Source organism: Chiroxiphia lanceolata, chromosome 15, assembly GCF_009829145.1.
Source record: "Chiroxiphia lanceolata isolate bChiLan1 chromosome 15, bChiLan1.pri, whole genome shotgun sequence".
In the NCBI taxonomy this organism is placed as follows: Eukaryota; Metazoa; Chordata; class Aves; order Passeriformes; family Pipridae; genus Chiroxiphia; species Chiroxiphia lanceolata.
The window spans coordinates 4,273,090-4,300,741 of NC_045651.1; the positions used below are offsets into that span (position 1 = coordinate 4,273,090).

Sequence of the window (27,652 nt, forward strand, 5' to 3'; positions counted from 1 at the left end):
ATGGATAATTCTGTCTCCTGACAGGCTGAGGATAAAATAACACAGAACTCACACAGGCTGAGGATAAAATAACACAGAACTCACACAAAACCTGCACTACCAACCTTATTGCCAAGTGTACCACTGCTTCATTTTGCAAACATTCCAAGAGCAGACCTGCCAATGCATTAGTGACTTAGCAGACCACACTGCAAAATCCCAAAGCCTGAGTGAGGAAAAGCTCCCTGTGATGCTGCAAAGCAGCCCTGGTCACAACTGAGAACAGATTTCCTCAGAGGAGTGCCCAGCTCGTTGTATCCCAGTCTCCTTCCTCCCTCCACCTGCAGCTGCTCCCACCAGAAGTTGGGAGCTGGTGGGAAGTGTCACTCCCTGCATCCGCCCTGCCAAAGCCAATAAACATAATTCCAGTCTCTCCAGCACTCACTGTCAGCCAGTTTGTGGTAACCCGGCCTGAGCTGCAGTAACTCAATTCCCCCACACCGAAAATGTTTTTCAAAACTGGCGTCTGGGAAGAGGGGACAGCGAGGGACGTTCAGCTGAGCACACAGAGCACAGCTCAGGAGGATGAAATACTGGCCTGAAGGGGAAAAAAAAAAAAGCCTCAAGATGCAGATTTGAAATTTGAAATCCCAGCCCTGTTATTGTGATGAGATCTGGCCCAATCCTTCCACACAGGGTTCGATATTTCCGTGGGAAACAGAGAAGCCACGGGAGAAGGGATTTCAGCAAGATCCTGGCGTGGTTTCCTCTCTCACTGTCTCCCAATATATCCAGCCTTGTGCTACAAGTGAGAGTAACAGTAGACTCCTTACATTTACTGAATACTCCCACGTACTGAAGTGGCAAAAAAAAGAAAAAAAAAAAAAAGAAGTTATAGAGAATGGTAACTGCAAACCCAGTGCTTGCAGGGCAGTGCACACAGCTGCAGCACAGCACACTGCTCAGCACCCTGGGACTCAGCTTTGCCAAGGCATTCTTGCTCTGAAGTGATAAACTGATTAGAAAAAAAAGGAAAACAAAGCAGAAAAAAGTTAAGAGGCTGCAGCAAGTACAATGAAAAGTCGGGGTTTAGGAGTAAATGAATATTGTAATGATGCAAACAACTCAAGTGTAGGAATCAGAGTCTTCAGCAAGTTTTTTGTTCTGGTTTTAAGTGGTTTTTCCTATAGCAGTGTCTCATCAGGAGAAAGGGGGTGGGCAGTGGCAACCCAGGAACCAAGCAAATGTAGCTTTGAAGTTTGCTGCTCAGGAAAAATATTCAGTTATAACTGAAGACCCAAGAGGAAGTTCAAAAGGTCAGTTTTATGAACTAATCCACCTGTAACCAAACAGCTGAGGCCTCTGCCATACCCCCACAGATGTGTAAACCTGCCTAGGCACAGGCTACCTCTAGAACTGCATCACATATGTATCTTTTAGCATTTTATAAAGCCTAAATATAAACCCAGAGTAAGCCAAGGTGTAAGACGTGTGCATACTGTGGCACAAACACCAAGTACTTAGCAGTATTTTTTCAAACTGCTAAGAAAGAGCACTGAAATTTTGTGATATGAACCAGCTCTTTGGACACTTTCCAGCTCCCCAACCTGTCACGTTGGATAACTTCCATCTCCCTGGAGGCATTGAAGCAGTTCTTCAAGAGAAATTTCTCAGTTTTAAGTACACTTGTCTTTGCAAACTAACACCGAAAAAAAAATGCAGCTTGTGCACTATATATAAATGTGTGACTGAAATACTTTCCCCTTAAGTGAACAAAGAGTTGTATCTTGCCTCCTGACACTAAACCTTGCATGAACAATTTCCAGTGCCTGCTCCAGAAGAAATACTGAGATAACAATGTTTCCTAATCCATGAAGCCTTTCTTCCTGGAACAGCCAATGGAATGTATCGTCTTTTCAAAGGAAAAGAACTTTTATTTTTTATTAGAGTAGAATAAATGAATTTTGAGTATCATAGTTCCAAAAGCTGTATTGAGAAGTGAGATCATCATGGCTTTATCTTTCAGTGCATCTTCAGCACTTCCTCCAGAATGGCATTGCATCATCTCAGTCAAATTAGAGGCAAACCACACTCAATTTTGCTCCTAAAACTTGCTTAGCTAAGTCCATTTTTTTGCTGCAGTAAATATCACAGCATCTTCTCTACCCAGCCTCACCAGCCTGCAGGAATTTTCAAATCTTGCTATAAAATTAAACAGAGTTAAAACCCTATAATCTCTGCCATCACTGAAATGTTCCCTTTCTGAGGACAGAAGCTTACACATCCTATCCTGTATTCCTTATCTGTGTATCTCTTCCCCAGTCACCTGGATCCCACCTGGAGGTGGCTCACAAAGCAGGATTTGTAAAAAAGTTCGTGCCTTTTCCTTCAGTCCTTGTTTCTCAGGTAAACTCGAGTAAAGCTCCTTCAGCACTAACCAAACCAGCGTTGTGGGGAAGATCTGAGCACAGAGAGGAACATGCAGAGAACTCCTCTGTGGCCCTGAGCAGCATCAGAACCAGGAATTCTGTGTGTGCCCAATTAGAGCAAGTGATAGAAGAATATTGCACAAGGCAAGCTGTGCACTGGAGAAAACTCCAGACACAAAACTCTGCTACACCAATTATTCCATCTCTTATAATAAACACATTTACCTTCATAAAATGTGCTTTATTCTGTGAGACCCAAAGCAATAAGACTCCTTGTGATCAACGACCGGTCCCTGGACACAGAGGCCACTTAAAAACCTCTCTCAGCAGGTTCATCTTTCCTGTTCCCTGCCAGCTCTTTCCTGTGTATCACAATAAGCTGCATATTTGCACTTCTGGGGGACTGATTTGACTTTATAGGCTCTGCATCTGTCATGCATTTTCATCTGAAAATATTCCTCCTTGCAGCTCACCAGTAACTTTCAGCACATTTCCATTCATTTACCTTGGCAAGAAGGAAGGAAAAGGGGAAAAGAGAGAATTTTCAGCATCATCCTGCTCTAATGGTTTCAAATCCATCTCTAGCCCTTCGTGCTAGCAGGTGATTTGTGTTTCACTGCAGTCTCCAGGGATTTCAGAAACGTATCTAAACTTATCCTCAACATCTCTCACTGTTTTGAGGAATAAAACCAACATGAGTTTTATAAAAAGAACAGATATGGCCAAATTAATCAACTTGGCCAACAGCTACTGCTGAAGTTGCTGGTGGAGACAGAAAATGAAGTGGAAGTAAAGCAAATCCAAACCAATGTACTCAGAGCCTTAGTTCAGACTTGTTAACTTAAAAAGTTACATTTCAGACACTGATTATTCTTTGTGAAAAGCAGGGGTGAACCTGCCTGTGGAACGAGAGCACACAGACCACAAGGGCCCCAACATGGGCAGCCTCTTGTCCCAAAAATATTTTAGGAATACTGGAAAGATTTGCAACGTGAATGGGAAGTGACAGTCGAATAAATTCCTTAGAAATGGAGGATCATGATTCTCCCACCTAGGAAACCATAATTAAATACATCAAGCTGGCTCTCTAAACTGAAAATGTCCATCTAGCTGCACATCACAGAAAATCTATATTATACAGGATGAGACACAAATCAGATATGACAGAAAACTGCTGAGTCTGAATATGTTATCTTACAGTTATTACAGCTCTGTCAGCTCTCATAGAATCAAAAAAGTTTGAGTTGGGAGAGACCTTAAAGATCACCTTGTTCCAACCCTCTGCCACAGAGGGACTTGGGAAATTCAAAGGGCAGATGCTCAGAAGCAGAAGGAAAATTACACTAATCATCTCCCTGTTGAAAGTCCTCAAAAAATGCTTTTACCTACTGACATTTAATGAAGAGAATCTACTCAAGCATTTTTTTTTCAAGAAGTATTTGCCCTAAAACATGCATAAAGGAACTCCAAAATACTACAAATATGTCACACTCACTATAAGGAAAAACACTTATTTCTTGAGCAAATCAGTCAAATAGAAAATTAAGGGGACCGACTGCAGGTGAATGGGTTTGAAAACTATATCAAATAGTTCACTTTTTCCACAAACTGCAGAAAACACCCACAACTGCCACTCTCACACATCTGCACTCTTCCAAAATCCCCACTGTCCTTTGCTGCATGGTTTTCCACTTCATGCAATTCCCCAGAATCTCCATTTATCTTTACCAGCTGCACTCCTCTACCCACAGCTTCACTCATTAGACTGAAATACGAACCAAAAAATGTGTTTGACTCTCTTGAAGAAATCAGGAAGGCAGAGGCAGGAAAGATGGGAGAATAATTACAAAGAAAAGTAAGATTATGTCTGTTGTGGTCAGATTTCTCCTGCCTTGCAGTCTAACTGAGCTGTGTGTGCATTCCTAGGAACTCAAACCCACAATCCTCAGGTTGGAAAACCAGTCCCATTGTTGTTTGAAGGGGCAGGATTTGCACCTGGGTCTTTTCCAGGCAATTCATTAATTACAGGGACGCTGGAGCAAAGCTAAGTTTCCGCTGAAGAGTAACTGCCACCGTTAAGAGATGTGTGCACAAAGCAGGGAGAGACTTTAAAAGGCAAGATTTGCTTTAACAGTATCAGCCAAGCCTAAAAGTCAAAAATGCAGCACTATCAGTCAGATTGACATCCTCAAAACAAGGAAAAGTGAAGCATGAAATGTCCTCGAGCTTCAGGAACGGGAAGGGCTGGGGAGGAAGAGGCTGCAGAGCTGCATGTGAGGCCTTGGAACCACAGCACACATTAAAGCCCAGGAAATTCCTGCTCCCCAAACTGTTACTATTATCACAAGACATAAACTTAAAACTCACTTATGCTTTTTGTTATGAGTGAGTGAAGTTAAATTAATACGTTGAAAGCATTTCTATAAAATGGAACCTCAGAATTTTTCATATGTCTCTCTGCAGGAAATAATGAGCAAAACAAGGCCTGTAAATTGTTGTGCCAGAAAAGAGTGAGGAATTACTGCCTGGGCAAGGGAAAATGTTATTTAAACCGAGTAATTGGCAATGTTACACTGATTTGTGAACTCAAGCACAGACACCTATAACTCATTGAAATTCACCAGTCTGGGTTTTCAGTCCAAATATTTGAGCATTCCTACCCATGTATTTTCTACTTCAGCTTGATTTAATATAAATAACAGCATCGAAACTTTCATTATGATTTGTCTGAACTATCGGATGCCAAGGAAGCTAAAAACCAACAGAGTTGAAATAGCAATTTGCAAATTAAGAATGCAGGAATCTCACTCACATGTCTCTACAGCCAAAGGAGAGAGCTCTTATAAAACCCTTAAGGGCTTTTTACTTGTACTTAAAACACAAAGGATTAGCTTTCTAAAGCTTCTTTCTGAATTTAATTGGGCAAGTATAAGTTTCAAAGTAGTCCATCTGCCTGGAGCACAGCAGCTGTGGTGGGAAGTGGAGAATGCTACTGCAATATTTGGATAAATTCTCAAACAAAACTGTAAAAAGTCTCCAGTAATTAGTGGATGATACGAGAATTCAGAACTTGGCAGTGGAATGTTATTTGCAGAAACTGTTGGACTTGTTTATTGTGATGCTTGTTTCCAGTGCACAAACACTACAGTAATTTCAGTGCTTAATTCTTGCATATCATCAAAGTAAAATTTGGTGCTAATGCACATATTTATTCCCCCAATATTTAATGTGACATTTCTCTCCGCGGAGAAATAATCCAACACTCATTTTCTTCTAAAACTTTATAATAGAATAATATCACATTACTACTTTGCTTAAATTATATTACAGTGCCTAAATGTTACATGATGCTACAGAACAGTTTGCTATATCCTGTAACAAGATCTTTCCCACTGCACCCATCTCATCAGTTCTCCTAAATTAAATATGGTAAAGTCTGTTTAATGCTTTAAACCTTAAATAAAAGGTACTGAGCTAATGGAAGTGCTAAGGCTAATGAAACGACCAGTGAATTAACAGGGAACAGAGTTAATGGTAAATTAGCACTGTGTTAGGAATTTAGCTCCAACCTTGAAAATCACTGTAATCCTAGAACTGAACTCTGTTGGATTATTAAAAATCTCATAGAATATTTCCCATATTTTGCATAAATTTCTCCTCTTGTCCCTATTCTGTTCTGGCAACCAGATTCAGATATTGTTTAACTTATTAAAAATACCGGAAAAATAATTGATATTCAGGTACATCCCACGTGTGAGTTCTGAAAGTGAGCAATTAAAATCTGCTACTGGTCCAGCACTACTCATTGAACATCCTGAACCAGGGCTCAGACTCTTCTGGAATGACTGGGGATAGAAGAATTCACATTTGTGAGGAAGTCTATCACACATGTAATACATAGTTACTGTGACTATATTACTGTCCTGACTGATTTTCAGAAATGGAAGATTTAGTGCCATTCAAAATGTTCAACATTTGTTTTTCCATGACGAGCCCTGGCCAAATGTGGCAAACCAGAGCTTTCCAGCCCAGTCTCCTGCACACAAACTGAGTATATTCATACATGTATGTGTTTGATTTTTCATCCATAACAGGATTAAATGGCCATTTTCAAATCTAAGTTTTAAGATCTGTATCTGGGGTCAGATTCGGGCCCGTGATATTTTATATCCGTTGGATATAAACATATAATTATTTTTGGTGTGTTGTATTGCATATGAAAAAAAACTTTAGGTACCTCAAAATTATAAAACATTTTTCAGTTTCTATACAAGTATCTCATTGCCAAAGCTACAGAACCACTGCAGATGAAAATTTGTCGGGAGACAGTAGAAAAAAATTACCCTGTTTGCCAGTTTGTTCAACTACAGCTGTTGTCTTTTAATTTTCAGGGAACGTTTTCTGTTGTTCTGCATTTGCTGGTTATTTGGTCTGGACCTCTCTTCTGATGCCAAAGTATTCACAGAACTGAACTGACACAACTGAACCAGCCCCTTGGATATGACTGGCCTGCAGGAACTGCAGTAGGTACACATCAGTAACTTCTCCCACTGAATCCCACTGGATGCTGGATTTTCCCCTGGTCAGAAGTGGTTACGTTTTGTTTAACTGTTTGGGAAGATTAGTTTCAACTGGAACATCAAAAAGATGGCTGAAGAAGAAAAACTCTCTCTAAAGAAAGCACTTCAGTTTGGTATAAAGGGATATATTCCAGCAGTAAATCTATGCATCAGAAATGAAAATGCCCCCAAAAGTTATTATGCTTCTTGTTTAGACAACATGCAAATAAAACACATCTGACTGGTCCATCATAAAAAAGCTGGATCACTAATGGAGAGCTGCTGTCAAACAAGAGCCACCAGGAAAGCCATAGACTCGACCTTACCTTTAAATTAGTTAACCATAAGTGTAACAGCCTGTTGCAGCTTTGTAATACAAAGATCATGTTAGCTTCAGACACCAGGATTTCTGCATTCCCTGGCTACAGGAAATCTTTCCGTAAATTTTCTATTTAATTTCTTTATCTGAGGGTTTGGTCTAGTCAGCAATTAAATTTGAACGGAGATCCCTAAGGAGAGCACGTCGGTGAAAAGTACATGGGATAACAAAGAGCAGAATGATCAGCTCCGGGATTAAAGTGTTAATTTGTATCTTGGGAACGACCTTCAGGCAGGGGTCGAATGACAAATGAAATGGGTCGCAAGGAAACACGTTACTTACAGACTCTAAACTGTGATTCAATGGCCCAGCAAAACATGAAAATGCGCCCAGTGCTCCTGAAAAGGAACAGCCTGGACTCTGCAGACTTCCTGAGGCCCCCCCAGCACCGCAGGACCAAATCCCAGCAGGTCCGGTTCAAGGAGGATGGAGTGAGCACCAAGGCAGAGCTGGAGGCTCATCCCACCCGAGACGCGCCTTTCCCGACTGGAAAACCAGAGATATTTAGGGATCACGATTTTTTCCTAACCCGCTCTCCGACTTTTCCAACAAGGGCTCAGAAGGGGCTTCGGAATATCGCCATCCAAACATCTCCCAGCCTCAGGAAACACTGCCCGGTTTTTAAGAAGAAGAAGCTGACAGGAAGCAAATCATTAACAGAGATGCCAACGGAGCCTGCCCATCCCATCCAGGTCAATGGCAGCCTCTGTGAACAGGACATCGTGTCTGCAGATCTCTGTTACCTGAGGATAACGAACCACGGGGAGGACGGATGCAGGAATGGTGAGGGGGACGGGCAGTTAAGTCAAAGAGCACCAAAAGCACAAAGCAACGGGCCCATCTACTCAGAGGATTCCTCGGTGTCAGAGAAGACAACTGCGTCCACACAGGTGCCTGAATACATCCACGTGAGCTTTCCACAGGACAGAAATGTTTCCATGGATGCACCAGACACAGCCACGGATCCAAGTCATTCCTCTACTGTCACCCAAGGCACTGAAAGCAGTGAGAACAGCACACTGTCCTCCGAGCCCGAAAGAGCAGAGCCTTGCCTAAGCAATTCTGCCAACTGCAGGGAATGTGATCCCCATTCTGCTGCTTGGGGAGTGGGGAAAAGCGATTCTGAGCTGCCTGTAGCCAGCAGAGACGGCAGCAGTAAGGAAACGGCTCCATTGTCACCTCCATCAAATCACAGCTCATCTCCTTGTTCCCTCAGAGACTGTCACCAGGCAGGAGAGCACAAAGCAGATCCCAGCTGTGTGATGTTACCAGGTGATCACACAACCAGCAGTGACCCACCAAAACCTGCTCCGTTATGGGAGCCTGGAATGGAGGAGAGTTCCACCCAGGCAGATGCTGCCCAGTGGAACAGCTGTTCAGGAGGATCTCACACAAAGTCTTGTCCGCCAAGGAACGAAATCAAACCGCAAAGCAACCAAGAGATGAGTGAAGTAAATCAAATTCACTTGGCACATGGCGAACTCTGTGCCCTCCAAGGCAGGCTGCAGTCTGTGGAGGAATCCTTGCAGTCCAACCAGGAGAAGATTAAAGTCCTTTTGAATGTAATCCAAGACCTGGAAAAATCCAGAGCGCTGAGTGAAGGGTATGGTGCATTTTTAATATTAGTAATTCATTAGATGTAAAGTAGATGTTAGTGTTCTTTTAACCTTTGCTCCTGAAAAATACACCTCTTCTGATGTTTAAAGATGAGTTTGCAGAAAAGGCATCTTATGCCTTTTGTGGTAATTGGGCCTCAACAGAGAAGAAAGTCTCTTCATAGTTTGGTTTTAGCTGCCACTACCTTCATTAATTTTAGTGAGACACAGCTTAACAACTCCCTTTTCCATTTAGATTGATGGTGTTTGATATGAAGCCCCTGACACCTGAAAATTATCAGTCTCCAGCTGACTAAAATCTGAATGCAGGAGAACATCAAAACCCAAGAGTCCAACGTACTCCTGCAGTATAACCCGTGGCAAAGTCAGACACACACGTAGTGCCCAAGCAGCCCTAGAGCTGACTCAGTTGATATCACAAAAGCCACTCTCCTGCTCTGTAAATCATTACTATAAATCATTACTGCCTCCAAAAACAAGCAGAAGGAATAGTGGCTAGAGAACAGCATCTGCTGATATTTGGGGCCACACTGCTGGTTGTGTTTCATGACACCACCAGCAGCAGAGCTGCTTCAAGGGAATGCCTTGGGAATGGGGGAAGCCACAGTGCCAAGTGAACTTTGAGAGCTTCAGTGAGTCAGGAAGATTTCATGGGAAGCAGAGGGAGGTGCTTAAAAGGGATTAGAACTAAGGACACAGAGGGAGTAAAGACTCTTGGGAAGAACTCACTTCAGAATCTCAGATTTCAGAAGTCTGCTTTCTGCAGCTCAGTGATGATGAGTGACCTGTATTTTTGACACTAGCTGAGGCTGCCAGCAGCATTTATACACTTATTTCTGCATTATAAATAATAGTAATACTATAAATCCAACTAAGGTCTAAAGAACGGACACCTTCAGAGGTTAAAATAGAATTCTAAACATTTCTATACTCAAAGCAGGTTTCAGAATATCCTAATCAGGCTTTGACACCATTAACAGCATCTCCCACTTACAGTAAATGTAACTTGACAGTTCTGTCTGGTTATAATGTAGTATATCCATCAAATAACTTCTCTTTGAAAAACTTGTAGATAAATCTGTCAAAGTATTAAGATAATAAAGGTTCCATTTTAATTTATTTTTTAAAGATGAAACAACATGAAGTCTATGTTATCATGAGTAATTTTATCCTCAGCACAGGCAGCTTAGGCATCTAGAATAATCACTTATGCACAACTGCTTTGTGCATCAAACAGCACCTTCAATTTTAAAATGAGAGCATGTGTATCAATAGTATTTACTGATTAAAATTAATGAGTAAATCAGATAATATTCCACATTTCCACCAACTGTGCAAACATCACAGGAAGGTTGCACTGAGGGTTTTGGGTTCAAGTTGTATAGAAATAGCCCAGAGCACAACCCTGCCCTGTTCACATCACCCAGCACTAGGCCTTTGCATTTGTTCCCACGTGCCCCAACTTTCTTAAAACTTTCGCAGAAAAACAAAGAAAAATCCATTTTGAAGAATTTGTTCTTTTACAAAGTATTTTAGTTGGTAATTAAAGTTAACTTCTATTTGTGATGAATAACTTTCCAACTCACACTCCAAATATGAATTTACACTCACTAAAAAAATTAAAATAATAGAAATCTAGTTAGCATGCAATTTTACTCCATACAGATTACCTTTTTTATCTGGAAACATTAACCACTAATGTCCATCTGGCTGTTAAAATGAAAACCCTTCTATTAGCTTCCACTGGGCCCACATAAATTGTTATTCCATGTAAAATCTTTTCCCACAGAGCTCAGCTCCAGCTATCCTCTCTCTGAAGCTTGTTCCATATGATTTTCTACCACCAACTTTCTAATAACACAACAGACAAAATCAAATACTGAGAGCAAAAATGCAAAAAACATTTATAGCACCCCAGAACCCAAAAGTTCAGGTAAGAGGAAAGATTTGAGGCAGGGACCCAAGTCTGTGTCCAGCTTAAGCAATCACTTGTCTATTGTATTCTTCATCCAACCACCACCTGGAGTGTGCTTCCTAAAGAAATGACAGGAAAGAACCCCCACACCTTCTCCCCTACACGGAGTTCTGGATGAGAGACTGCACAAGTTCCAATTACAAATCCAGGTTTCCATTTGAAAATCTGACCATAGCAAAGCTTAATTTGCAGGGAAGCACAGCCAGATTATCCAGCAATATTCATAATCCATTTCTGTTAAGTCACCACAGGATTGAAAAGAAAAATTTTGTGAAATACCTTGAAGTTTGACACTGGGATTCAATGAGAAGCTTCAATCCATCTTGCTAGAATCATCCAGCAGTGACAGTGAACATTCCAAATTGTATAGATGTATAGATGCACATGGACAACTTCCACTTTAATTCCAAAACCATCAGGAACTTATTTTGGTACCAACTGCTCTCCCCTAATCCAAATAAAACTTGTTAAATGTGAGTTACTCATCCTTCAGACTAAATGAACCACCAATTTCAAACTGTTTCTAACAGTTGATAAAAAACCAGCTTGATAAAAATAATTCAGCTCCATTTGGTGTTATATATAAAAATCCCTTTTCTTTTGTTCTCAACACTCCAAATTTACATGCTATGAGCAGCAGAAATCTCACTTGGTTATACTCAAGTAAGGAAACACAAGAAGAGGAAAGACTGGAAAGCATAAGGGCAAAGATCAGACTGATTCACCAAACCCATGAATTTTTAAACACTTTAAAGTGGGTTTGTAAGAAACAGTTGCATGTCTAAGTGTTTTCATAACAAATATTCATGCAAGAACCAACAACCAGAATCCTAAAAGAGCCCAAAACAGTGCGAGGTGGGAAAGATGCGAGACAAGAATCACAGGGTTTGTGTTTTTTAAAGCAACCTTCTAACTTAGAATTTGACACCAGAATTTTTAGTAAGGATGATGGAAGTGGTGAATTTTTGTTCATGAAAGGTTCAGACACCTGTTGCTGTATCTATAAATACACTTTACACGAGCTGCTGTCTCTTACAGGCGTAACTTCTACCACACTGGCCAAGACCTGAACAACTGCAGCACCTGCCAGAACACTGCCTGCATCATCTACAGGTAATTCCCTCCTTCCCACAGTTCTGCAGGGGCTGGATCTCCCTCCAATTGAACAACACAGTGTTTTACAGCTGTAAAATGTCTCAGCTATGACTAATCCAGCTTTTAACAGAACACCAAGTGGTGTGTATGAGGTGTTTCTTTTTGTTTCCCGAGCAGAAAACAATTGACAGTGGTGTTGGCTGAGAATTCAAATAGAAACTCCCCACTAAGGTCTCACAGCGTTCTTACTTATGCTTTCAAAACCTCTGATGCCATTTCTGAGGACGAAATTCTTCTGTTTGTTGCATTTTTAAAGCTGGGATTTCTGTAACACATTTAAGATCTTGAAAAAGATAAACACTCAGCTCTCCAAGTGCCGGTGAGCTACAGCTACAGTTCACAAAAATTAAACTCCCACACTTCTCACTTCTGTAGCTATTTGTTATTAACTTAAGAGAGTGCAATTTGACTAAAAAAACGTTGCAGCACTGTGTCCTGGAAGCTGTACATGTTTCAAAAACTGTGTCTGTAAAAACACACTGTAAGAGCCTCCAGCTCCCCAACCATCCACCCCAAACCAGCAGGTACCAAGTCTTGGTTGTACTCTGCAGGTGGTTTGTCCACTCAGTAAGGGATTTTATAAGGCTTCCTCTAATTTATAAACACTCTCTCATCTCTGCAGCCTCAGTTATTAGGCAGAGAACCCAAATCTTGGGTTACTTGACTATATTTACAAAAACAAATGGTAAGAGATTTTCTCTTTTAGATTGAAACCTTTTCCTTTATTTCAAAGAACATGGCAGACTATTATCGTTGCCAGTTTGCAAGCAATATAGCTTTAATTTTTTTAAAGGATACAAGGAATAGAAAATACCCCCATGGCAGTGTTTTTCACACCACATCTTCTACGTGAGCCAAATTTGCTAAAGAATTTTATAAACTGAACATAGCACTGGAACCTGTTGTTCAACACACAGACAGGTACTGATGTCCTAAATCTCTGGCAGTGAAATCCCAAAGTAACCAAGATATCACAAATTAAACACCACAACTCCTCTGAGACAAAGCTGCTCATCTTCTTCATAGCCCACTGGGAAGTAATTTCCACTATGGAAGTAACGTGACTTATCCAAGAGCAAAGACTGCATCTGTACAAAAAGGAAGATCCAAGACAAAGCAGATTTCCTTTGCTTGGTCATCATCTCTGACCAAACAATCTCTGTGTATTTGATTGGACTAGACAGGAACAGATCACTCTCTAGAAGTTATGTCCAAACTACCCTTTACCACAGGCTGAAGAATAAACCATGAGGGTTATCTCGTGGTTTTAAGTTTCAATGCAGAGAAGCTCCTGAACAAGTGGCACAATTATCCAAAGAAAGGGACAGAGGAAATAAGAAAACACTGATGTACCTTTTTGATTTCCTGGCTAGTTTGTAATGATAATGGTGCCTGAAGGCTCTGCAGGGCAATGATTAGTAGAACACGTACAGAACACTGGTTTTCTAAAAAGTTTCTAGTTTTGAGAAACAGGAGACAGTGAGGGAACAACAGTTTTCTCTTTACAGAAACGTTCCACAAGATGAGGTTATGAAAAAAGTATTGGGAGTGACTAACATTTGAATTTAGACAACATTCTAAAAGAAATTATCAGTGTTTGCTCTAGACAAACCCATGTAATTCTTTCATATTTTATGCAGCCTAAAGGTCCGTGCAAGTATTTTTCCCCTAACGCAGCATCCCTGTTTTCATTAATTATGGAATCAAATGTTTTATCTTGCTCCCAGTTTTCCTGCTCCTAAAGAACCCAGCTCATCAGTGATGCAGGGTGTGGGGTTGCTGTCACTGAACCATCTTTATCACACACATTTTAGGCAATCCCTGAGTCAAACAATGCGTTAATCTCATATAAATCCCAGTGTGGATTACACCGATCAGGAAAGTAATAAAGAGCTTTTCTGCCTCTCAGTGACGGTATATTTGGCTTTATTAACTCCCCAGCAGGGATTCCAGACTTGGGATTTTCAATCTAGATCATGTAACACAAATGTTTGTTAATAATAAACAAATGCAAGCAGCAAACAAAACCAGTTTTCTGGGCATCTCACGGACAGTATTAAATGAAGACTGAATCGACCTCTTGCCTCTGGAGATGATCTCTCCAACATGAAATTAAAAACTCTGAAGAAGGGCAGAAAATAGGACTAGGAGCAGATGCCACCTTTACACATACCAGAAACCCAACATTTACTGTTCTTGACTACTGAAAAGTATTAAGTTGCAGCTTTGGCAATAAGCTGATAAAATGCCAGGGACACCGATTTTATATCACTTTCTTCTACCTCTTTGATATTTGTTATGTCTTGTTTCTTGTTCAGAGATCCTTCTCCAGCTTTTCTAAATCAGAATAATCCTACTGCTTTCTTTTTACCAGCTGAGTTGTATTATTTCATTAAAAACCCCCAAACACATGAATTATAAGCAAACAAGCTTCTAATTAAGCTTAAAGTATTATTTAACAATTTTTATGGATTTCTATATACATAAAAATACTCACAAAAAATAGTGTTTAGAATATACATATTTACTAACTTTATAGATTTCTTCTAATCGGTGCCAAGAATCAATTCAGGGCCTGAAGGGACATCCCAAAAATCCTGAGACTGTGCTTGGATTATGAAAAATACCACCTTTCTGCTCTCCCTCTGCCTCCTAAAACTTCCCCAGCGGACACAGCTGATAGAACCCACTCTCCTGGTCAGAAAAGATGTTTGAAATAAAGAAAATACAGTCCTGCTTAATCACTGTCCACGCTGACTCTTTCAACCTTACATTGATTTCTATGCACTCATCTGCTGTTATCTAATTAACATCCTGGCTCTCATTTGACATTAATAATAATTAGGGGTTTCAGTGGAGAAAATGAGTTCTACTTTCCTGTTAACTAACACCACTTATCTCAAAGACTTACATATTGGCTCACTTTCATAGATTTTTGCTCCTAGCCTGTCTCCTAGTGGGAGACATTCACATTTAACAGAGTTAAGCATGTGAGAGTTTTTAATTAATTCCAAGCATATGACTGTTAGACTATGGTATCAAAACCTGACCTTTGAATAAAATGTATTGAAAGGTCATTCTGGTACACTTTCATTTTTTCTCCCTTAATTTTTCTCCCATTGTTTCGGGCAAAATGCTGGAGTTGTTAAGTCATATAAAGTAAAAGGTTTGCCTTAAAAAAAAATTAAAATGAATTTATTGTCAAAGCAGAAACCAAAACACCCATGTGTTTTCACCATGTTCTGTTACTGAATAATGCCAAGTTATTCTAATGAGATAAACATCCTTTCCAGGGTTTTTTTTTAGAGGGAATTTCTCACTTACTAGCTTAAATCTCTTCATTTTTCCATAGTGTAGAATATGACTTCAGACAACAAGAAGGAAGATTTCACCAGATTTTGAAAACACTGGATAATGCAGAGCAAGATCCAGCTTCAGCTTCACCTCAGAAGCCACCACCTGATCCTCCAGCTCCGGAGAAAAAGGAGTTAAGGAGGAAAACAAAAAAGATGAAAAGAAAATGCTTCTGGTGGATTTGACTTCCTTTGCCTCCTTTTATATTTCAAGACACCAGAACAGAAAGAGCTCGGGAGCACAGGCCTGAAATGTGCTATTATAAAACCACAAAGGTAAAGAATGTTTAATTAGGGTATCCAAAAAATCAAAATAATCGAATTTAGTTAAATCATCTCACTGAGTAAAGGTGCATGAAGATACTATTTTCAAAAGAGAAATTGTTACTTTCAAAAGGAAGCTCTCTCATTTTTTTTCCAAGGACACTTTCATATGGTTTCTAAAGACCTTTTTTTTCAACTTTCCAAAAACAGCAAGGTTCAAATCTCTACTTTAAAAAAAAACAAACATGGTAGATGAAGGTAAGCATGTCACACAGCTTTCATTTCCTCTTTATGAACAACTTGGACTAAAAGGGAAGAACTTCATTAATCTTTGAACAAACCACACCATCAAGAACAAATTCAGGGAAACCTATGCTGCTCATACAAGTCTCTCCTCAGAGGAGATAATCATCATTATCTCATGTCCCCACCGAAATATTTTTCTTGCTGTCATTCATCTAATACTGAACAACAACAAAAAAGGAATTTTGGTTTAAGTTTTACTCCGCCCTTTTATTTGTTCATTACAAAAAGCCCCCATTGAGAAGTTTCAGCCACTCAAGAGATTTCTCTGGAAAGAACTGGGGAGTCATAAAACAAGAGAAGATCGTGGTAACTCTGGTTTAACCCCCTACTCAAGCAAGGTCAGGTTAAGTGAATTTGAGTTTTGAGTCTCTGCAAAGACAAGAATCCCAAAGTCCTTGGGAGGGGCTGCTCCAGTTGTTATTCCCGAGATCCAACGTGACCCTGCAGCCCTCTGAGCTGTGCCCGTCACACCTCGCTCCGTCCAAAAGCACCTTCTGGAAGAACAGGATGGAGAACAAATGGATAATAAAACCTCTCTCCTAAGCCTTCACCTCTTAAAGACTGACCAAACCCAATTTTCACTGCCTCTCTTCCCACGCTCCTGCTGCAGCCCACAGGCAGCTTGGCTCTCTGCCTCCAGTAATTTGATGTCTTTCCTCTACCTGGAAGCCTAAAACTGGACACGGTCCCTCAGATGTCATCACACAACTGCTGGATAAAGAGGAATAACTATTTTGGCTCCTGTCTTACTAAAGCACCTGCCCAGTCTGTCCTTTGAAGACTGTATCACTATATTAAAATATCCCAAGCTGTGGGTTTTTTTGGCCTTAAGGTGTAAGTCGATACATGATACAAAATTGGACAGAAAAAGAAAATTTAATGAACTTATCTGTATTACACAAACAATTACATATGCTGAAAAGATTTTATCAAGTGTCAGTACATTGACTTTTTTCCTCCAAAAACGATGGATTTACCAGCCAGCACAGGGAATGCCAATGGAACCTAATTTAGGGCTGATTATACTATTATTTTACTCATGAGAACGTGGTCACCTTCCATATGGGGGGCAAAGGGGAAAAGGTTTCCCAAAGCAAGTTTAGTGGAATGTACTGCAGACCTTTTCTTAGTGACCCTGGTTCAGGGTATTCCATAGATTAACCCCTGCATCCTATTTTTCTAAGTCATACTGTATTAATTGTGCAGTGTTAATTTAAAATGTCTGTACATTTTTTGTACACTTCTCTGTTCCTTGAATACTTAGGGTTAATTACACATTTGAAAACACATTAAAACCGATTTTGCACAGAAGAATTTTGTCTGGAAGAACTAATTTATTTTTTTTTTTAATAGAACTAGTCTTTTTGAAGAAAGTATGCAATATGTCACGGCTTAATTTATCAAAATTTGAGGGGACTGACACTTTTAAAAAACAATTCCATGTTAAGTTCAGTGAGTACATAAATGACAGGCACAAAATTATCATTATTGTAGAGGCTTTTCAGAAGGAAATTAATTTTTACCAGCAAAAAAAATGGATTTAGTGAGACAGAAAAGCTCTTCAATAATAGGTTGTGGGTACAACAAAGGTAAGAATTAAATTATTGCATCAGAACACATCACTGTATTACACTCAAGTACTCTATAACTGATATAATGAAGGATTTATTAGTGCCTAAGTTATTCTTGTGTATTAAAATAGCATTTTAAGACTAATATTCTCTGTGGTAAAGGTATAATAATAAGCAGTACCAACAGGTGCAACGGCAGTAAAACCAGAAGTTTTTTTCTTCAGTGAACTGATTTTTAATAATAATTTATTATATGAAATCTTTTGTCTTTCTTTTTGTTAATAAGCACAAAAACCCCTCCCTTTAAGCTATTTGATTTTGGGTTTGCACACATAATGCATGTGATGCCCTCACTGTATCTTCAAAGGATCCAGATGATTCAAATTAAACAAACCCCAGCACTCTGGTTCACCACAGAGCACCAACCAATTCCTGGGCTCAGGAGAACTCTGCAGGAACAGAGTTTGGTTTAAGAAAGTGCCACCAAAGGAAGCTGTAAATAAGGCTCTAAGTCTTTCTTACAACCTGAACAGGCATCAATGTTCCTGAAAAACTGAACTACACTGATATAAATGCTCACAGGATGTATAATTTAATGTCTGATGGACTTCAGAACCGTGGGCGATTTTTAATCCTTAATCTCCCAGTCAAAATTAGCTTCTGTCTTCCAGATTCTCAAGTCGGTCTTTTTTCAGTTCCCTCTCCCTCAGGAAAGTCTGGATTACCCCCAGAGGGCTACGAAATTCCCTTTGTGCCATCTGCACCCACGGCAGGAGGGAAGCACTGCAGGGATCCAGGGACTGGACCCTCAGCTCCCGCTGCTGCCACAGGAGAACAGTCATTTGTCTCTCTACCTTCAGCTCTCAAACTCACCCCCTCCAAGACATCTGTTTTCCTTGGGAGGAAACACTCTCCTTCAGGAAGGTTGTCCTGGACTTCTCTATTTCAAGATTTCAGAACAACAAGAGAGTCTTTTTATTTTTATTTTTATTTTTTTTTGTCAGCAGTAGCAGCAAGAGTCAAATTCTGAAATATATATCAGATCTCAACTCAGGGGTTATCTAAAACACAGGCAGAACTCCCTCATTCCTTTTCTTGAGCCTCTGATTACCATGAGATGTTTTTATGAGGTTTCAGGAGTCAATTAATAACAAACAACATTTAAATTACAAAGGAAGCAAACAGCTGTTCTTTGGAAAAAGAAAAATTAATTGAAAACAAATAGGCATTTCATGGAATCCCACAATAATTTCACTGAAAATAAAGCAAAAGTGCTGCAGAAGTAAATTATCCCTACCAAAGAAAAAGTATCATATTTTCACAATCAAACCACACCTACTAAATGCCAGGAGTTATTATTCCCAGTCTGTCACACACAAAAGGCTTTCTCCATAAAACTTTAAAGGGAACATTGGAACAAAAGACTATTTGTCACACTAAAAGGTAACAGTGGGGGGGGGTGTCATGGATGCATCAGCCAAGATCCATCAGCACAAAGGTAATGCTTGGTTACTGATTTGGTTAGATTTAACATAGAAATTTGTATATCCTAGCAACAAAATAACTAAAATTTAAGAGCTTTGTAACACTTGATTGGAGAATCTTGGCTATATAAAAATGTAATGTGTAAGCATTGTTTTTTCTCTTATTGTTCGATATTTTTAAAATAGTTTAGGAATTAATTATCAATTCTCATAAGAAATAAAAAATTACCAGAGACATGTTATGCAATTTATGATGTCAAGATTGGAAAAGCAATAGAAGCTGGGAGAGTGTTGGAAGATAATAGTACTGGCTACGAAAAACTTCTGTGATTTACAAAATGACAGTGTAATCCCTAAAACCAGCTCCCAGAATAGGAAAGACATTTTAGGAATACAAACACATTATTAAGCAAAAATCTAGAAATACCCCAAAAAAAACCCATAAATCAATGAGAAACAAACCCAAACAAACCACAGCTACCTGACAGCACTTGACTAAAACATATTGTGGGCCTTCTGTGAAATATGTATTTAAATGACAACTAAAACATGCTATTTATAAAACATTGCACAGAACATGGTATATTCCAAAATTACTGTGTTTGAAATCGTTGTTTTATGGAGTCAGCCTAACTTTCTTTAAACATTAAGAATGTATGGATAAAATACTGATTTCTCTCTCATATAACACCAGTTCATGTAGGGCTTCTGACAGTTTTGTGCACTACAACTCTTTTGAAAAAGCCACAATACTTAGTAGAGCTGCCAGCTTAGATACAAACCATCTTCCTAGGGAAATTTATTCTCTAATGTATGTTTTGTACATATTTAGGCCTTTTAATGTGATGTTATCTTTTGCAATAAAATGAGATGTTTTATTAGGTTTCAGGAGTCAATTAATAATAAAAAAAAAACGTTTAGGAAAAAGAAAAATGAATGGAAAACTAGTAAGCATTTATGGAATCATTCTGCAGCTTTTCCAGGTAGAGCAAGGATTTAAACTGGAATACTGAACAAAACATCTGTAGCTTTTAGCTAGGCCATGAGTATATTTGAATATATGGGATTCTCCAGCCACAGCAGCTCTCCAAAGAGAGCTCATTATTTCCCCACAGAGAAAGCTCTAGAGTAGCTTTGCTTAACAGAGCACAGAGTTTTCTTTTTGGCAAAGTCCTCATGTGCACAACAGTGTATATAAATATTGTTTAAAAACCTCTCTGTGTGGCGTAGCTACACTTATTTCATCGTGCTAAACTGAAACTGTGAGCAGAATCAAGTTTAGAAGTACTAAAGGATTCATGGTATTTCTGTTTACCTAATCAAGCCAAGACTGAAAACAAGTATTGTGTTCTCCGTGCTTTTATGTTTTACTTCCATAATTCCTGCAGCAGGACTTCACTGCACCACAATGACCTTCAACTAAAAGTCTAAATTTCGTAAGATATTCAAGATAAAGCTTGAATAGCCATATTCAAACAGCAAACTCGCCCCTTTTCACAAGTTAAGAAACACTTCTACAGCTAGAAACAGTCAAGGTTTTATGGATTTTTAAGTGTGAAAACAACCAAGCAGCTGCTAAAACCTTCACATTCTAAAGCAGCACAATGAAGGCAAGAGTGGCACTTAAGTAAGTCTTCTCTGCAGCAGCTGCAAAGAGCCAAATTACTCTTCCACCACCACCACCTTCTCCTGAAGGGATTATTTACTTCTGAGCCCAACTCTTGCCAGTAATTACATGAACACAGCACAGGCAGCACCTTCTTCCCTTTGCCTCCAACTGGCACTGGCAGCAAGAAAAGATCAAGGCAACTGGAACCCAAAATCCTTTTAATGCCTTCTCTGCCAACAACAGAGAAGATTGTGAAAAGGACACCTGAATATGAAAATTAACCTGCTTACCCCTGCTAAAAAGTAAAAGCAACCTCAGGAGAATAAAATCCAATAATCTATCCAGTCCAAGGCATTTAAACTTGCAAGGAATTACAGGTCTTGTATATTGTCACCGCTGTTTTTATCAGTATAACGTAATATTAGCATTGCTTTCCACACTATTTTCAAATTCTAGAAAATCACACTGCAGAAGAATATAAAAATACTTGCAATATTCACAAAGGTAGTGACAGATTTAAGAATCTGAAGAGTAACTTTCTGTTCTCCTGGAAGTAACAGATTTATTCCCATTTGAGATCTCTCATACCTGTATAACATCAGCTACATATTCTGACTGTAGCTATTCCACATGTCCCACCTGTACCTGCCAAATTTACCATACTTTCATCAACTTGATTTCACCTAAACATTCTGCAGGACATAATTCCTGACTATCTGCTTCATTTTTAAAAAATTAACCATTCAGACTTTCAGCAAGTTTGACCCTCTCAAGATGTTTTAAAGCAAACCTGAAAATTAACCCAGGGAACTAAAGACAGTACACAGAGAATGAAAAAAACCACCTTATTTTGCCAGTTCTCTCTGAATGCAAAAGACTATTTTGTTCATTACAAACAGTTTTTTCACATCTGAAAGGCTTCTCTGTCGAGAGGTGTTGCCTCAGCTGTAGGAAACTCAGTGATTTTTTGGAATTCTGCTGTGAAAAACCTCTCAAATGCCCAATAAACACACATGCATAGGTGCTTATGAGCATAATTAGCATTCAGAAAACTGCATTTCAAAAGTCACATTGAATTTGCTCTTTTTAGGTTAAAACAGCTGAAGAAATTACAGTAGATGAGAGGGCAAAAAAAAAAAAAAAAAGGAACAGATTTTCCAAGCCATTTCAATGTAGTGCAAGCAGCTTGTTTCCTAATGGTTTCCTAATGAGAAGGATCTTTTATGCAGGATCACTTCAGCTCTGTTTTGCTTCTTCCCGTGGTGTTTATGGGGCCCAGAAATCCCCCTTAACAGATCGATTAAATCATCCATGACACTTTCTCGTGATACAGAAAACCTTTGCAGAGGCTGCAGGGAACTGAAAGGTTCACTGGTCTTCATTCCAAACCATTTGCTGCTGTGACCCTGGATAAATGCCCGAGGGTCCCACACAAACAACAACAGACCAAGTCCTGACAAACAGCTGCCACAATTCTGGGACTTGCAGATGGACCAGCAGGGAGTTTGAAGCAACCACTGGCAAATATTTCCTTTGAAGAGCTCAGTTATTAGGAGACTAATTTTTAGGAGACTCATGCTCTGGCTGGCAACGACCTAAAACTGGTGTTTTGGTTTTCCAACAGAAATAACCAGGGAAACACAGTGCAGTTTCAAAGACATGCAATGTGCCTCGTGGCCAAAGCAATCAAGTCGATGACGCTCGTGGATTTTGCAGAATAATGCAAATCCTTAAAGACAAACCATTAATATACATCTTCCCATCAGCACAGTCTGAAGGGCAAGCTCCAGAGTTCTTGATGGAAACAGCTCTCTTACCTTCTCACAAATAGTCTAAATCTACAGGAGTGCTCAGGAGATGTGCATTTAAATCAAAATAAATTCATTTAAATCAAAATAAATTGAAGAATCTGTCTTTGAATGTAACTCTTAAACCATGGAATGTCCCCCCAAAAAGTCTCAGGTACGTGCTCTGTGTCAGCACATCTCCAGGGATTTTTCCATCTGCCAATTATTTATATAAATTATTTTGAACAGCTTTATGGTTTGTTTTGGTTTGAGGGGTTTTTTTTAAATTTTACTCATACAAGTCCATTTTGGGTTAGTGGAAACACTGTTCTCATTGTATTCAAGTGTGCCCTTTATGCAGGTTTGTAAGACATTCTTCTTTTTGCAAATATCAATTAACTTCAGATTTATCATGTGTTCTTTTAAAGAACATGCAAATCTCACAACTACACTTCAAAAGACACTACAGTGGCACAGCTGAGTGAAAAAAGAGCAAAGCTTGAGACCTTTTCCTTGAAATCAAAACAAAAGTTCAGAAACAAGGACTCCAAAAATGCTGTATTTACTTTTTTTTTTTCAGGATAACTAAAAATGAGCTTCAAAGCATTGGAAACACATTAAAATATTACTCACAATTAAGGGATCTCGCCCCATTGTTATAACAGTTCTGTTCACTGTGCGTAACAACTGCACCATTATTTCTTGAATATGGTGATAAGTTGAAGCCTGTAAATGAAAAACAAAACAAAACAAAACAGAGTTTTGGTATTAAAACCATCTCTCTTGCAAAAGTAAGAAGAAACCAAATATTTCCATGTTGACAGTTCCAGTTGTATAATATAACAACCCTATTGCAAGAGCAGCACTAATTCTTCTTGCTCACACTGCTCCTTAGTTGCAGCCATTTCAGTGGAATTCTCATTCCAAGGGGCACAGCCCAATTTCAGCCTCATCCACTCCACAACTGTTTTTGTTTCCAACAGTCACTTCCCATCCCTCGCTCAGGGGGACTCGTGTTCCCCCAGTAAGTGAATAGTCTGTAACTCAACAGCAATACCCTGGTAACAGTTAATTAAAGCAAATTGTCAGTGCCCTCAGGGCAGCCAGGAGCTCAGGAATATTCTTGCAGCCATAAAGGGTATAGTTTTAAAGAATAAAGTCATCTTCATTTAACCCTGCAGCTCTGGGAGGGCATGAGCTGATCAGGGTCAGCTCTTCGGCCCCACTGCCCAAGTGCTGCTCTTGTGGCCTGAAGGATTTTTGATTATTTATTTTAAAACACTGAGCAGATGGGAATAACCTTACCTTCACCAATTTTACTGACCTTACTCTGATCAGTAGACAGCTGGGGAAACCAGATTGCAACAAAGAAAGAAAAAGTCTAAACAAATTTCTAACAGCAAAAGCTAATTAGCTTGTACCAACAAGGCACCTATTTAATGTCAGGTACAGTTTGGAAAGAACACCACAGTCACAGAAGCCATGGGGAGTTCTTAATGGTTTAGGTGTCTGAGGTCCAATAACATCCCAGGAGAAACTGCTTCTGACTCTTTTTCCTCTGAGACATCCAATGTTTTCTCCCTTTTCTCTCCTGTTCTGATTAACCTGGATCAGGCCACCACACTTTGCAACAGGGACCTTCCCCACATCTGGCAGTTTATTTACTATTACACTTAATCCTGTTGTGTCCTCTGACTGTAACACATAAAAGCTTAAATGATCTTCTCTGCTGTCACAGCACTTCAGAAGTTATTATATTCTACAAATGAACAAAGTATTCACAGAATAATTTGTGATTGGTGTTTTCTTTCTTAAAATTTCAGTTTCTCTGGTACAGTCCCAGATTTATAACAAGACTACCACTGACAGTGGCTGCACAGAAGACACATTTGTTGTTGTTGTTCTTACAATATTATTTACCACTAGAATTAATACACGTATATATATATCAACAGACAAAACTTATAAACTCTGTAGCAGTGCTTTGCACAGGGAATTAATTTGTTCATTAGTTTCCTTTTTTTTTTTTTTTAAATTCAGAGGTGAGGGGCCATATAATTTAACTTGCACATTTCAGTATGTGCTACACCATTATTAGTAACAGTTCAGGCCATCACATAATGGGTTTGAACATTTAGCTGTGACTCCATTATTAAAGAGGAGCTCTGCTCTGAATTCACACACAGCACATAACACACCTCTCCTGCAAGACTACTAGATATGCTCAAGCATGGAAAGGTTATTTTCTGCTAGACCTTTGAATTTTCAGAGAAACATTAGCAAATGAATTAAAATAGTTCCTTTATGAAACTGAGACTCCCTTTCTTCTTGAAAATCTGAGAAACAATTAGGCATTCAATACTGACACTCCTAAATTAACAAAAAGTGTTTTCACACGTTGTCTATACACAGGATTTCAGCTTTTATCTCCCAGTTTCTAGCTTCAGAGCAAAGTCTAACAACCCACTGCAACATCTGCTTTCTTGGATCATATTTCTCTTCACAAGGATGACATTGGAAAACCCACCATCAATTGGGTTTATCTCATTTGAATAAACAGAACTTTTTTTGCAGAAGTTAATTAACAACTTGTTCCATATATAAATGCTCCCTTGGAAAACAGGAATTGTGCTATTCCATTTGATGAAGTATGGCCATCAAAAATGTGTGCTTGTCTTCCCTGGGGAAAAGGATTTGCTGGGTGACCAAGGCAGGGAACAATCAGAGCTCACAGGTGTCAGCAGTGGGGGGTGTTCCCACAGAGCTCAGCCCCCTGCAGACTCATTGTTGGGGTGGATGGCACACAGAGACCAGTTAATAGAAAATCCAAACCAAATCAAATTTCACTCTTATTAAAAAATATCTGTGCAGGGTGATAGCTATTGTTTGGTATAGCTTTCATCTTCTGTTTAAGATTCTAACAGGGCTGGGACAAAAACAAGAGCAATTCCATTGTCTGAGAGTCAAGCACGCACTTCAGATCCCGATGGAATGCTCTTTTGTTTGGATGGGGCACACAAGGAGCACCTGAATGGCTCCTTTGGAACTGCAATATTACACAACCTGTACTTCAGAGCCCCACTTGAAGACACCTCTTCAGTGTATTCATTTCAGCTCCCCCAGCTGTGTCCTCTCCCAAACTCTTGCCCAGCTCCACCCTCCTCCCTACATGGGGCAGAGGGAGAAACAGAGGAAGCCTTGACACTGCTCAGCAGTAATTAAAATTTTAATTGCTCCATCATGAACACTGTTTCAGTCACAAGTCTAAAACACAGCACTGTGTGGGCTGCCACAGAGGAAAATAACTCCATACAGACCAGATGAAGTGTGTTCACTCCCTGGGGCACCCAGTTCTATAACTTCATATTCCCTCTCTGACATATGTACAAATAAAGGCACATGTAAAAGGACAATGATTTTTTTTAAACCATAATTCATAATCATGCATCGTTCTGACTGAAAAGTGTTTGCAGAAGACCTTAAGGTAATTGGCCTTAAAAGAACATGCAGGTTTTCCCTGACTACATTCCCCTGAAATTCTCTTTTGCTAAAGTTTCAAGATCTGCCATAAGTCAGGCAAATGCTTTAAAAAATTCTGTACAATTCCAGGCTTGTTTGCTTGTTTGCTAAACAGCTTAAAATGCAACTGCTGCCAGTTACTGACTTGGTGCACAGAACAGGGGAAGGTTCTTCATCTCTCTTGCACTTACACTCTCAACCAAGATTTTACTTTAGATTCCAAGAGAAAGCATTTACCATCACATTTCATTGTGTAAGCACTATAAATAAGAACTTGTTCTGATACAGTAAGTATTAAGCTGTAGGAGTTATGTCAGATTAGAGGCAAAGTCACCTTTTGAAACTATCAGTTTGTACATGTCAAAGCTGTAAAGAGGGAAAAGGGAACAGGTTTTAACTAAAACAGAAACAGAAAGCCACTGATTTCACTCTTTCATCAATGACTTAATTGCAGTTCTGAAATTTAACTGTATTTTGCAGGTGCTGGAAGCACAGTCTCAAGCTACAAAGCCAATTTCAGAGACGATTCAGTCAAAACAATGCCATCTATATCCAGAAGTTGTTTGCTGTAAAGGAAATTTAAAATCAAACATAATATCTCACTGAGATGCCCAACAATGACTGCCTATTCATATAAATAAAGTCCTTAACACAGAGCAATGTTTTTAACAATATCCTTGCTACCTGCAGAACCAGCAGCCAGGCAGCAGCTGAGGAAAACAGTGTTGGAACACAAGAGTCTGATGGTTCACAAGTTCCCACCCACCAAAGGATGTGAGGCAAAACAGCAGAGCAGAGCTGGAAACATGAAAAAAATCTCTTTTTCTTTGATAAAGGAAATGCACTCTTCAGAAAGTCTGTGAGAGCTTCAAAGATCACCTCAGAGTATAAATTTTGATCACATGGAACACAAAACAACTCCTGCTGCTTCTTCCCTGTCCTTTGTGAGTGTTTCTATTTCTGGTGATTTTCACGGAATAAATCAAACCCAAAAGTATCAAAGTTAAGTTGACAAAAAGTTTTAAATGCTGATCCAAAATCAGATTTCCCTACTGAGATTGAAATAGCAGAAGAAGTAAAGACAAGATGTTGCTGTTATCAGTATTGTAAAGTGATTCTGCTACTAAAGCCTGAAGTTTCCTCCCCCAGCAGGTCAAATCATTCATTTTCTTAGAAAGAGGTTGAGAGCTACAGGAAATGAGCTGTTGAATAGAAAATTGCCTTCATCTCAAGGTTGAAGTGCAGTCCCATATGAAAAAATTTGGTTAATTGCCAAAGTAATTCTCTCTATCTAGATCACACTGAATAAAGGCATTCTGAAGGACACTGCCTAAACAATAACCTGACCATAAAATGAACCTTTTCCATTTGCCTACAGCTCACAAAGTATAGCCTTGAAACAAGATTTCTCACTTCAGCTGGAAGGTTACACCCAGAGAAATCTGCCCTGGCTCTTAAGGACAAAGGACTGTGTGATGTCTCAGAAATTGCTGTATTGAAAGTATTCCCTCTCTTTGCTCTTTTTTTCCTCCTTCAGATATGTCATCTCAAAAGCAGATTTTTAGTCCTGAAGGAGGATCAGCATTTAGCTGAAAAATGAGACCATGACCCAGAGATTCTCTGTCGAGGAGGGGAAAAGCTGCTGATGAGAGTCACACATTCACTGT

The 27,652-nt window shown here is 39.4% G+C and overlaps 2 protein-coding genes across 4 annotated transcripts in view; one reads left to right on the top strand and one right to left on the bottom strand.

Moving 5' to 3' along the window:
- Positions 1-17,329, top strand: part of INSYN2B (inhibitory synaptic factor family member 2B) — a 30,243-nt gene extending 12,914 nt beyond the window's left edge. For 2 of the 3 annotated variants that reach the window (XM_032703121.1, XM_032703122.1), the window contains 3 exons: positions 6,800-8,949; positions 11,976-12,050; positions 15,445-17,329. In XM_032703121.1, the coding sequence (XP_032559012.1) occupies positions 7,589-8,949; positions 11,976-12,050; positions 15,445-15,631 (1,623 nt within the window). In that variant the 5' untranslated portion in view covers positions 6,800-7,588 and the 3' untranslated portion in view covers positions 15,632-17,329. The remainder of the gene's footprint in view (positions 1-6,799; positions 8,950-11,975; positions 12,051-15,444) is intronic. The other variant, XM_032703123.1, reaches the window with a different exon arrangement.
- The window catches only part of DOCK2 (dedicator of cytokinesis 2), a 164,648-nt gene that overhangs the window by 75,332 nt on the left and 61,664 nt on the right, over positions 1-27,652 (bottom strand). The window contains exon 27 of the mRNA XM_032703120.1: positions 23,100-23,192. Coding sequence (XP_032559011.1) covers positions 23,100-23,192 — 93 coding nt within the window. The remainder of the gene's footprint in view (positions 1-23,099; positions 23,193-27,652) is intronic.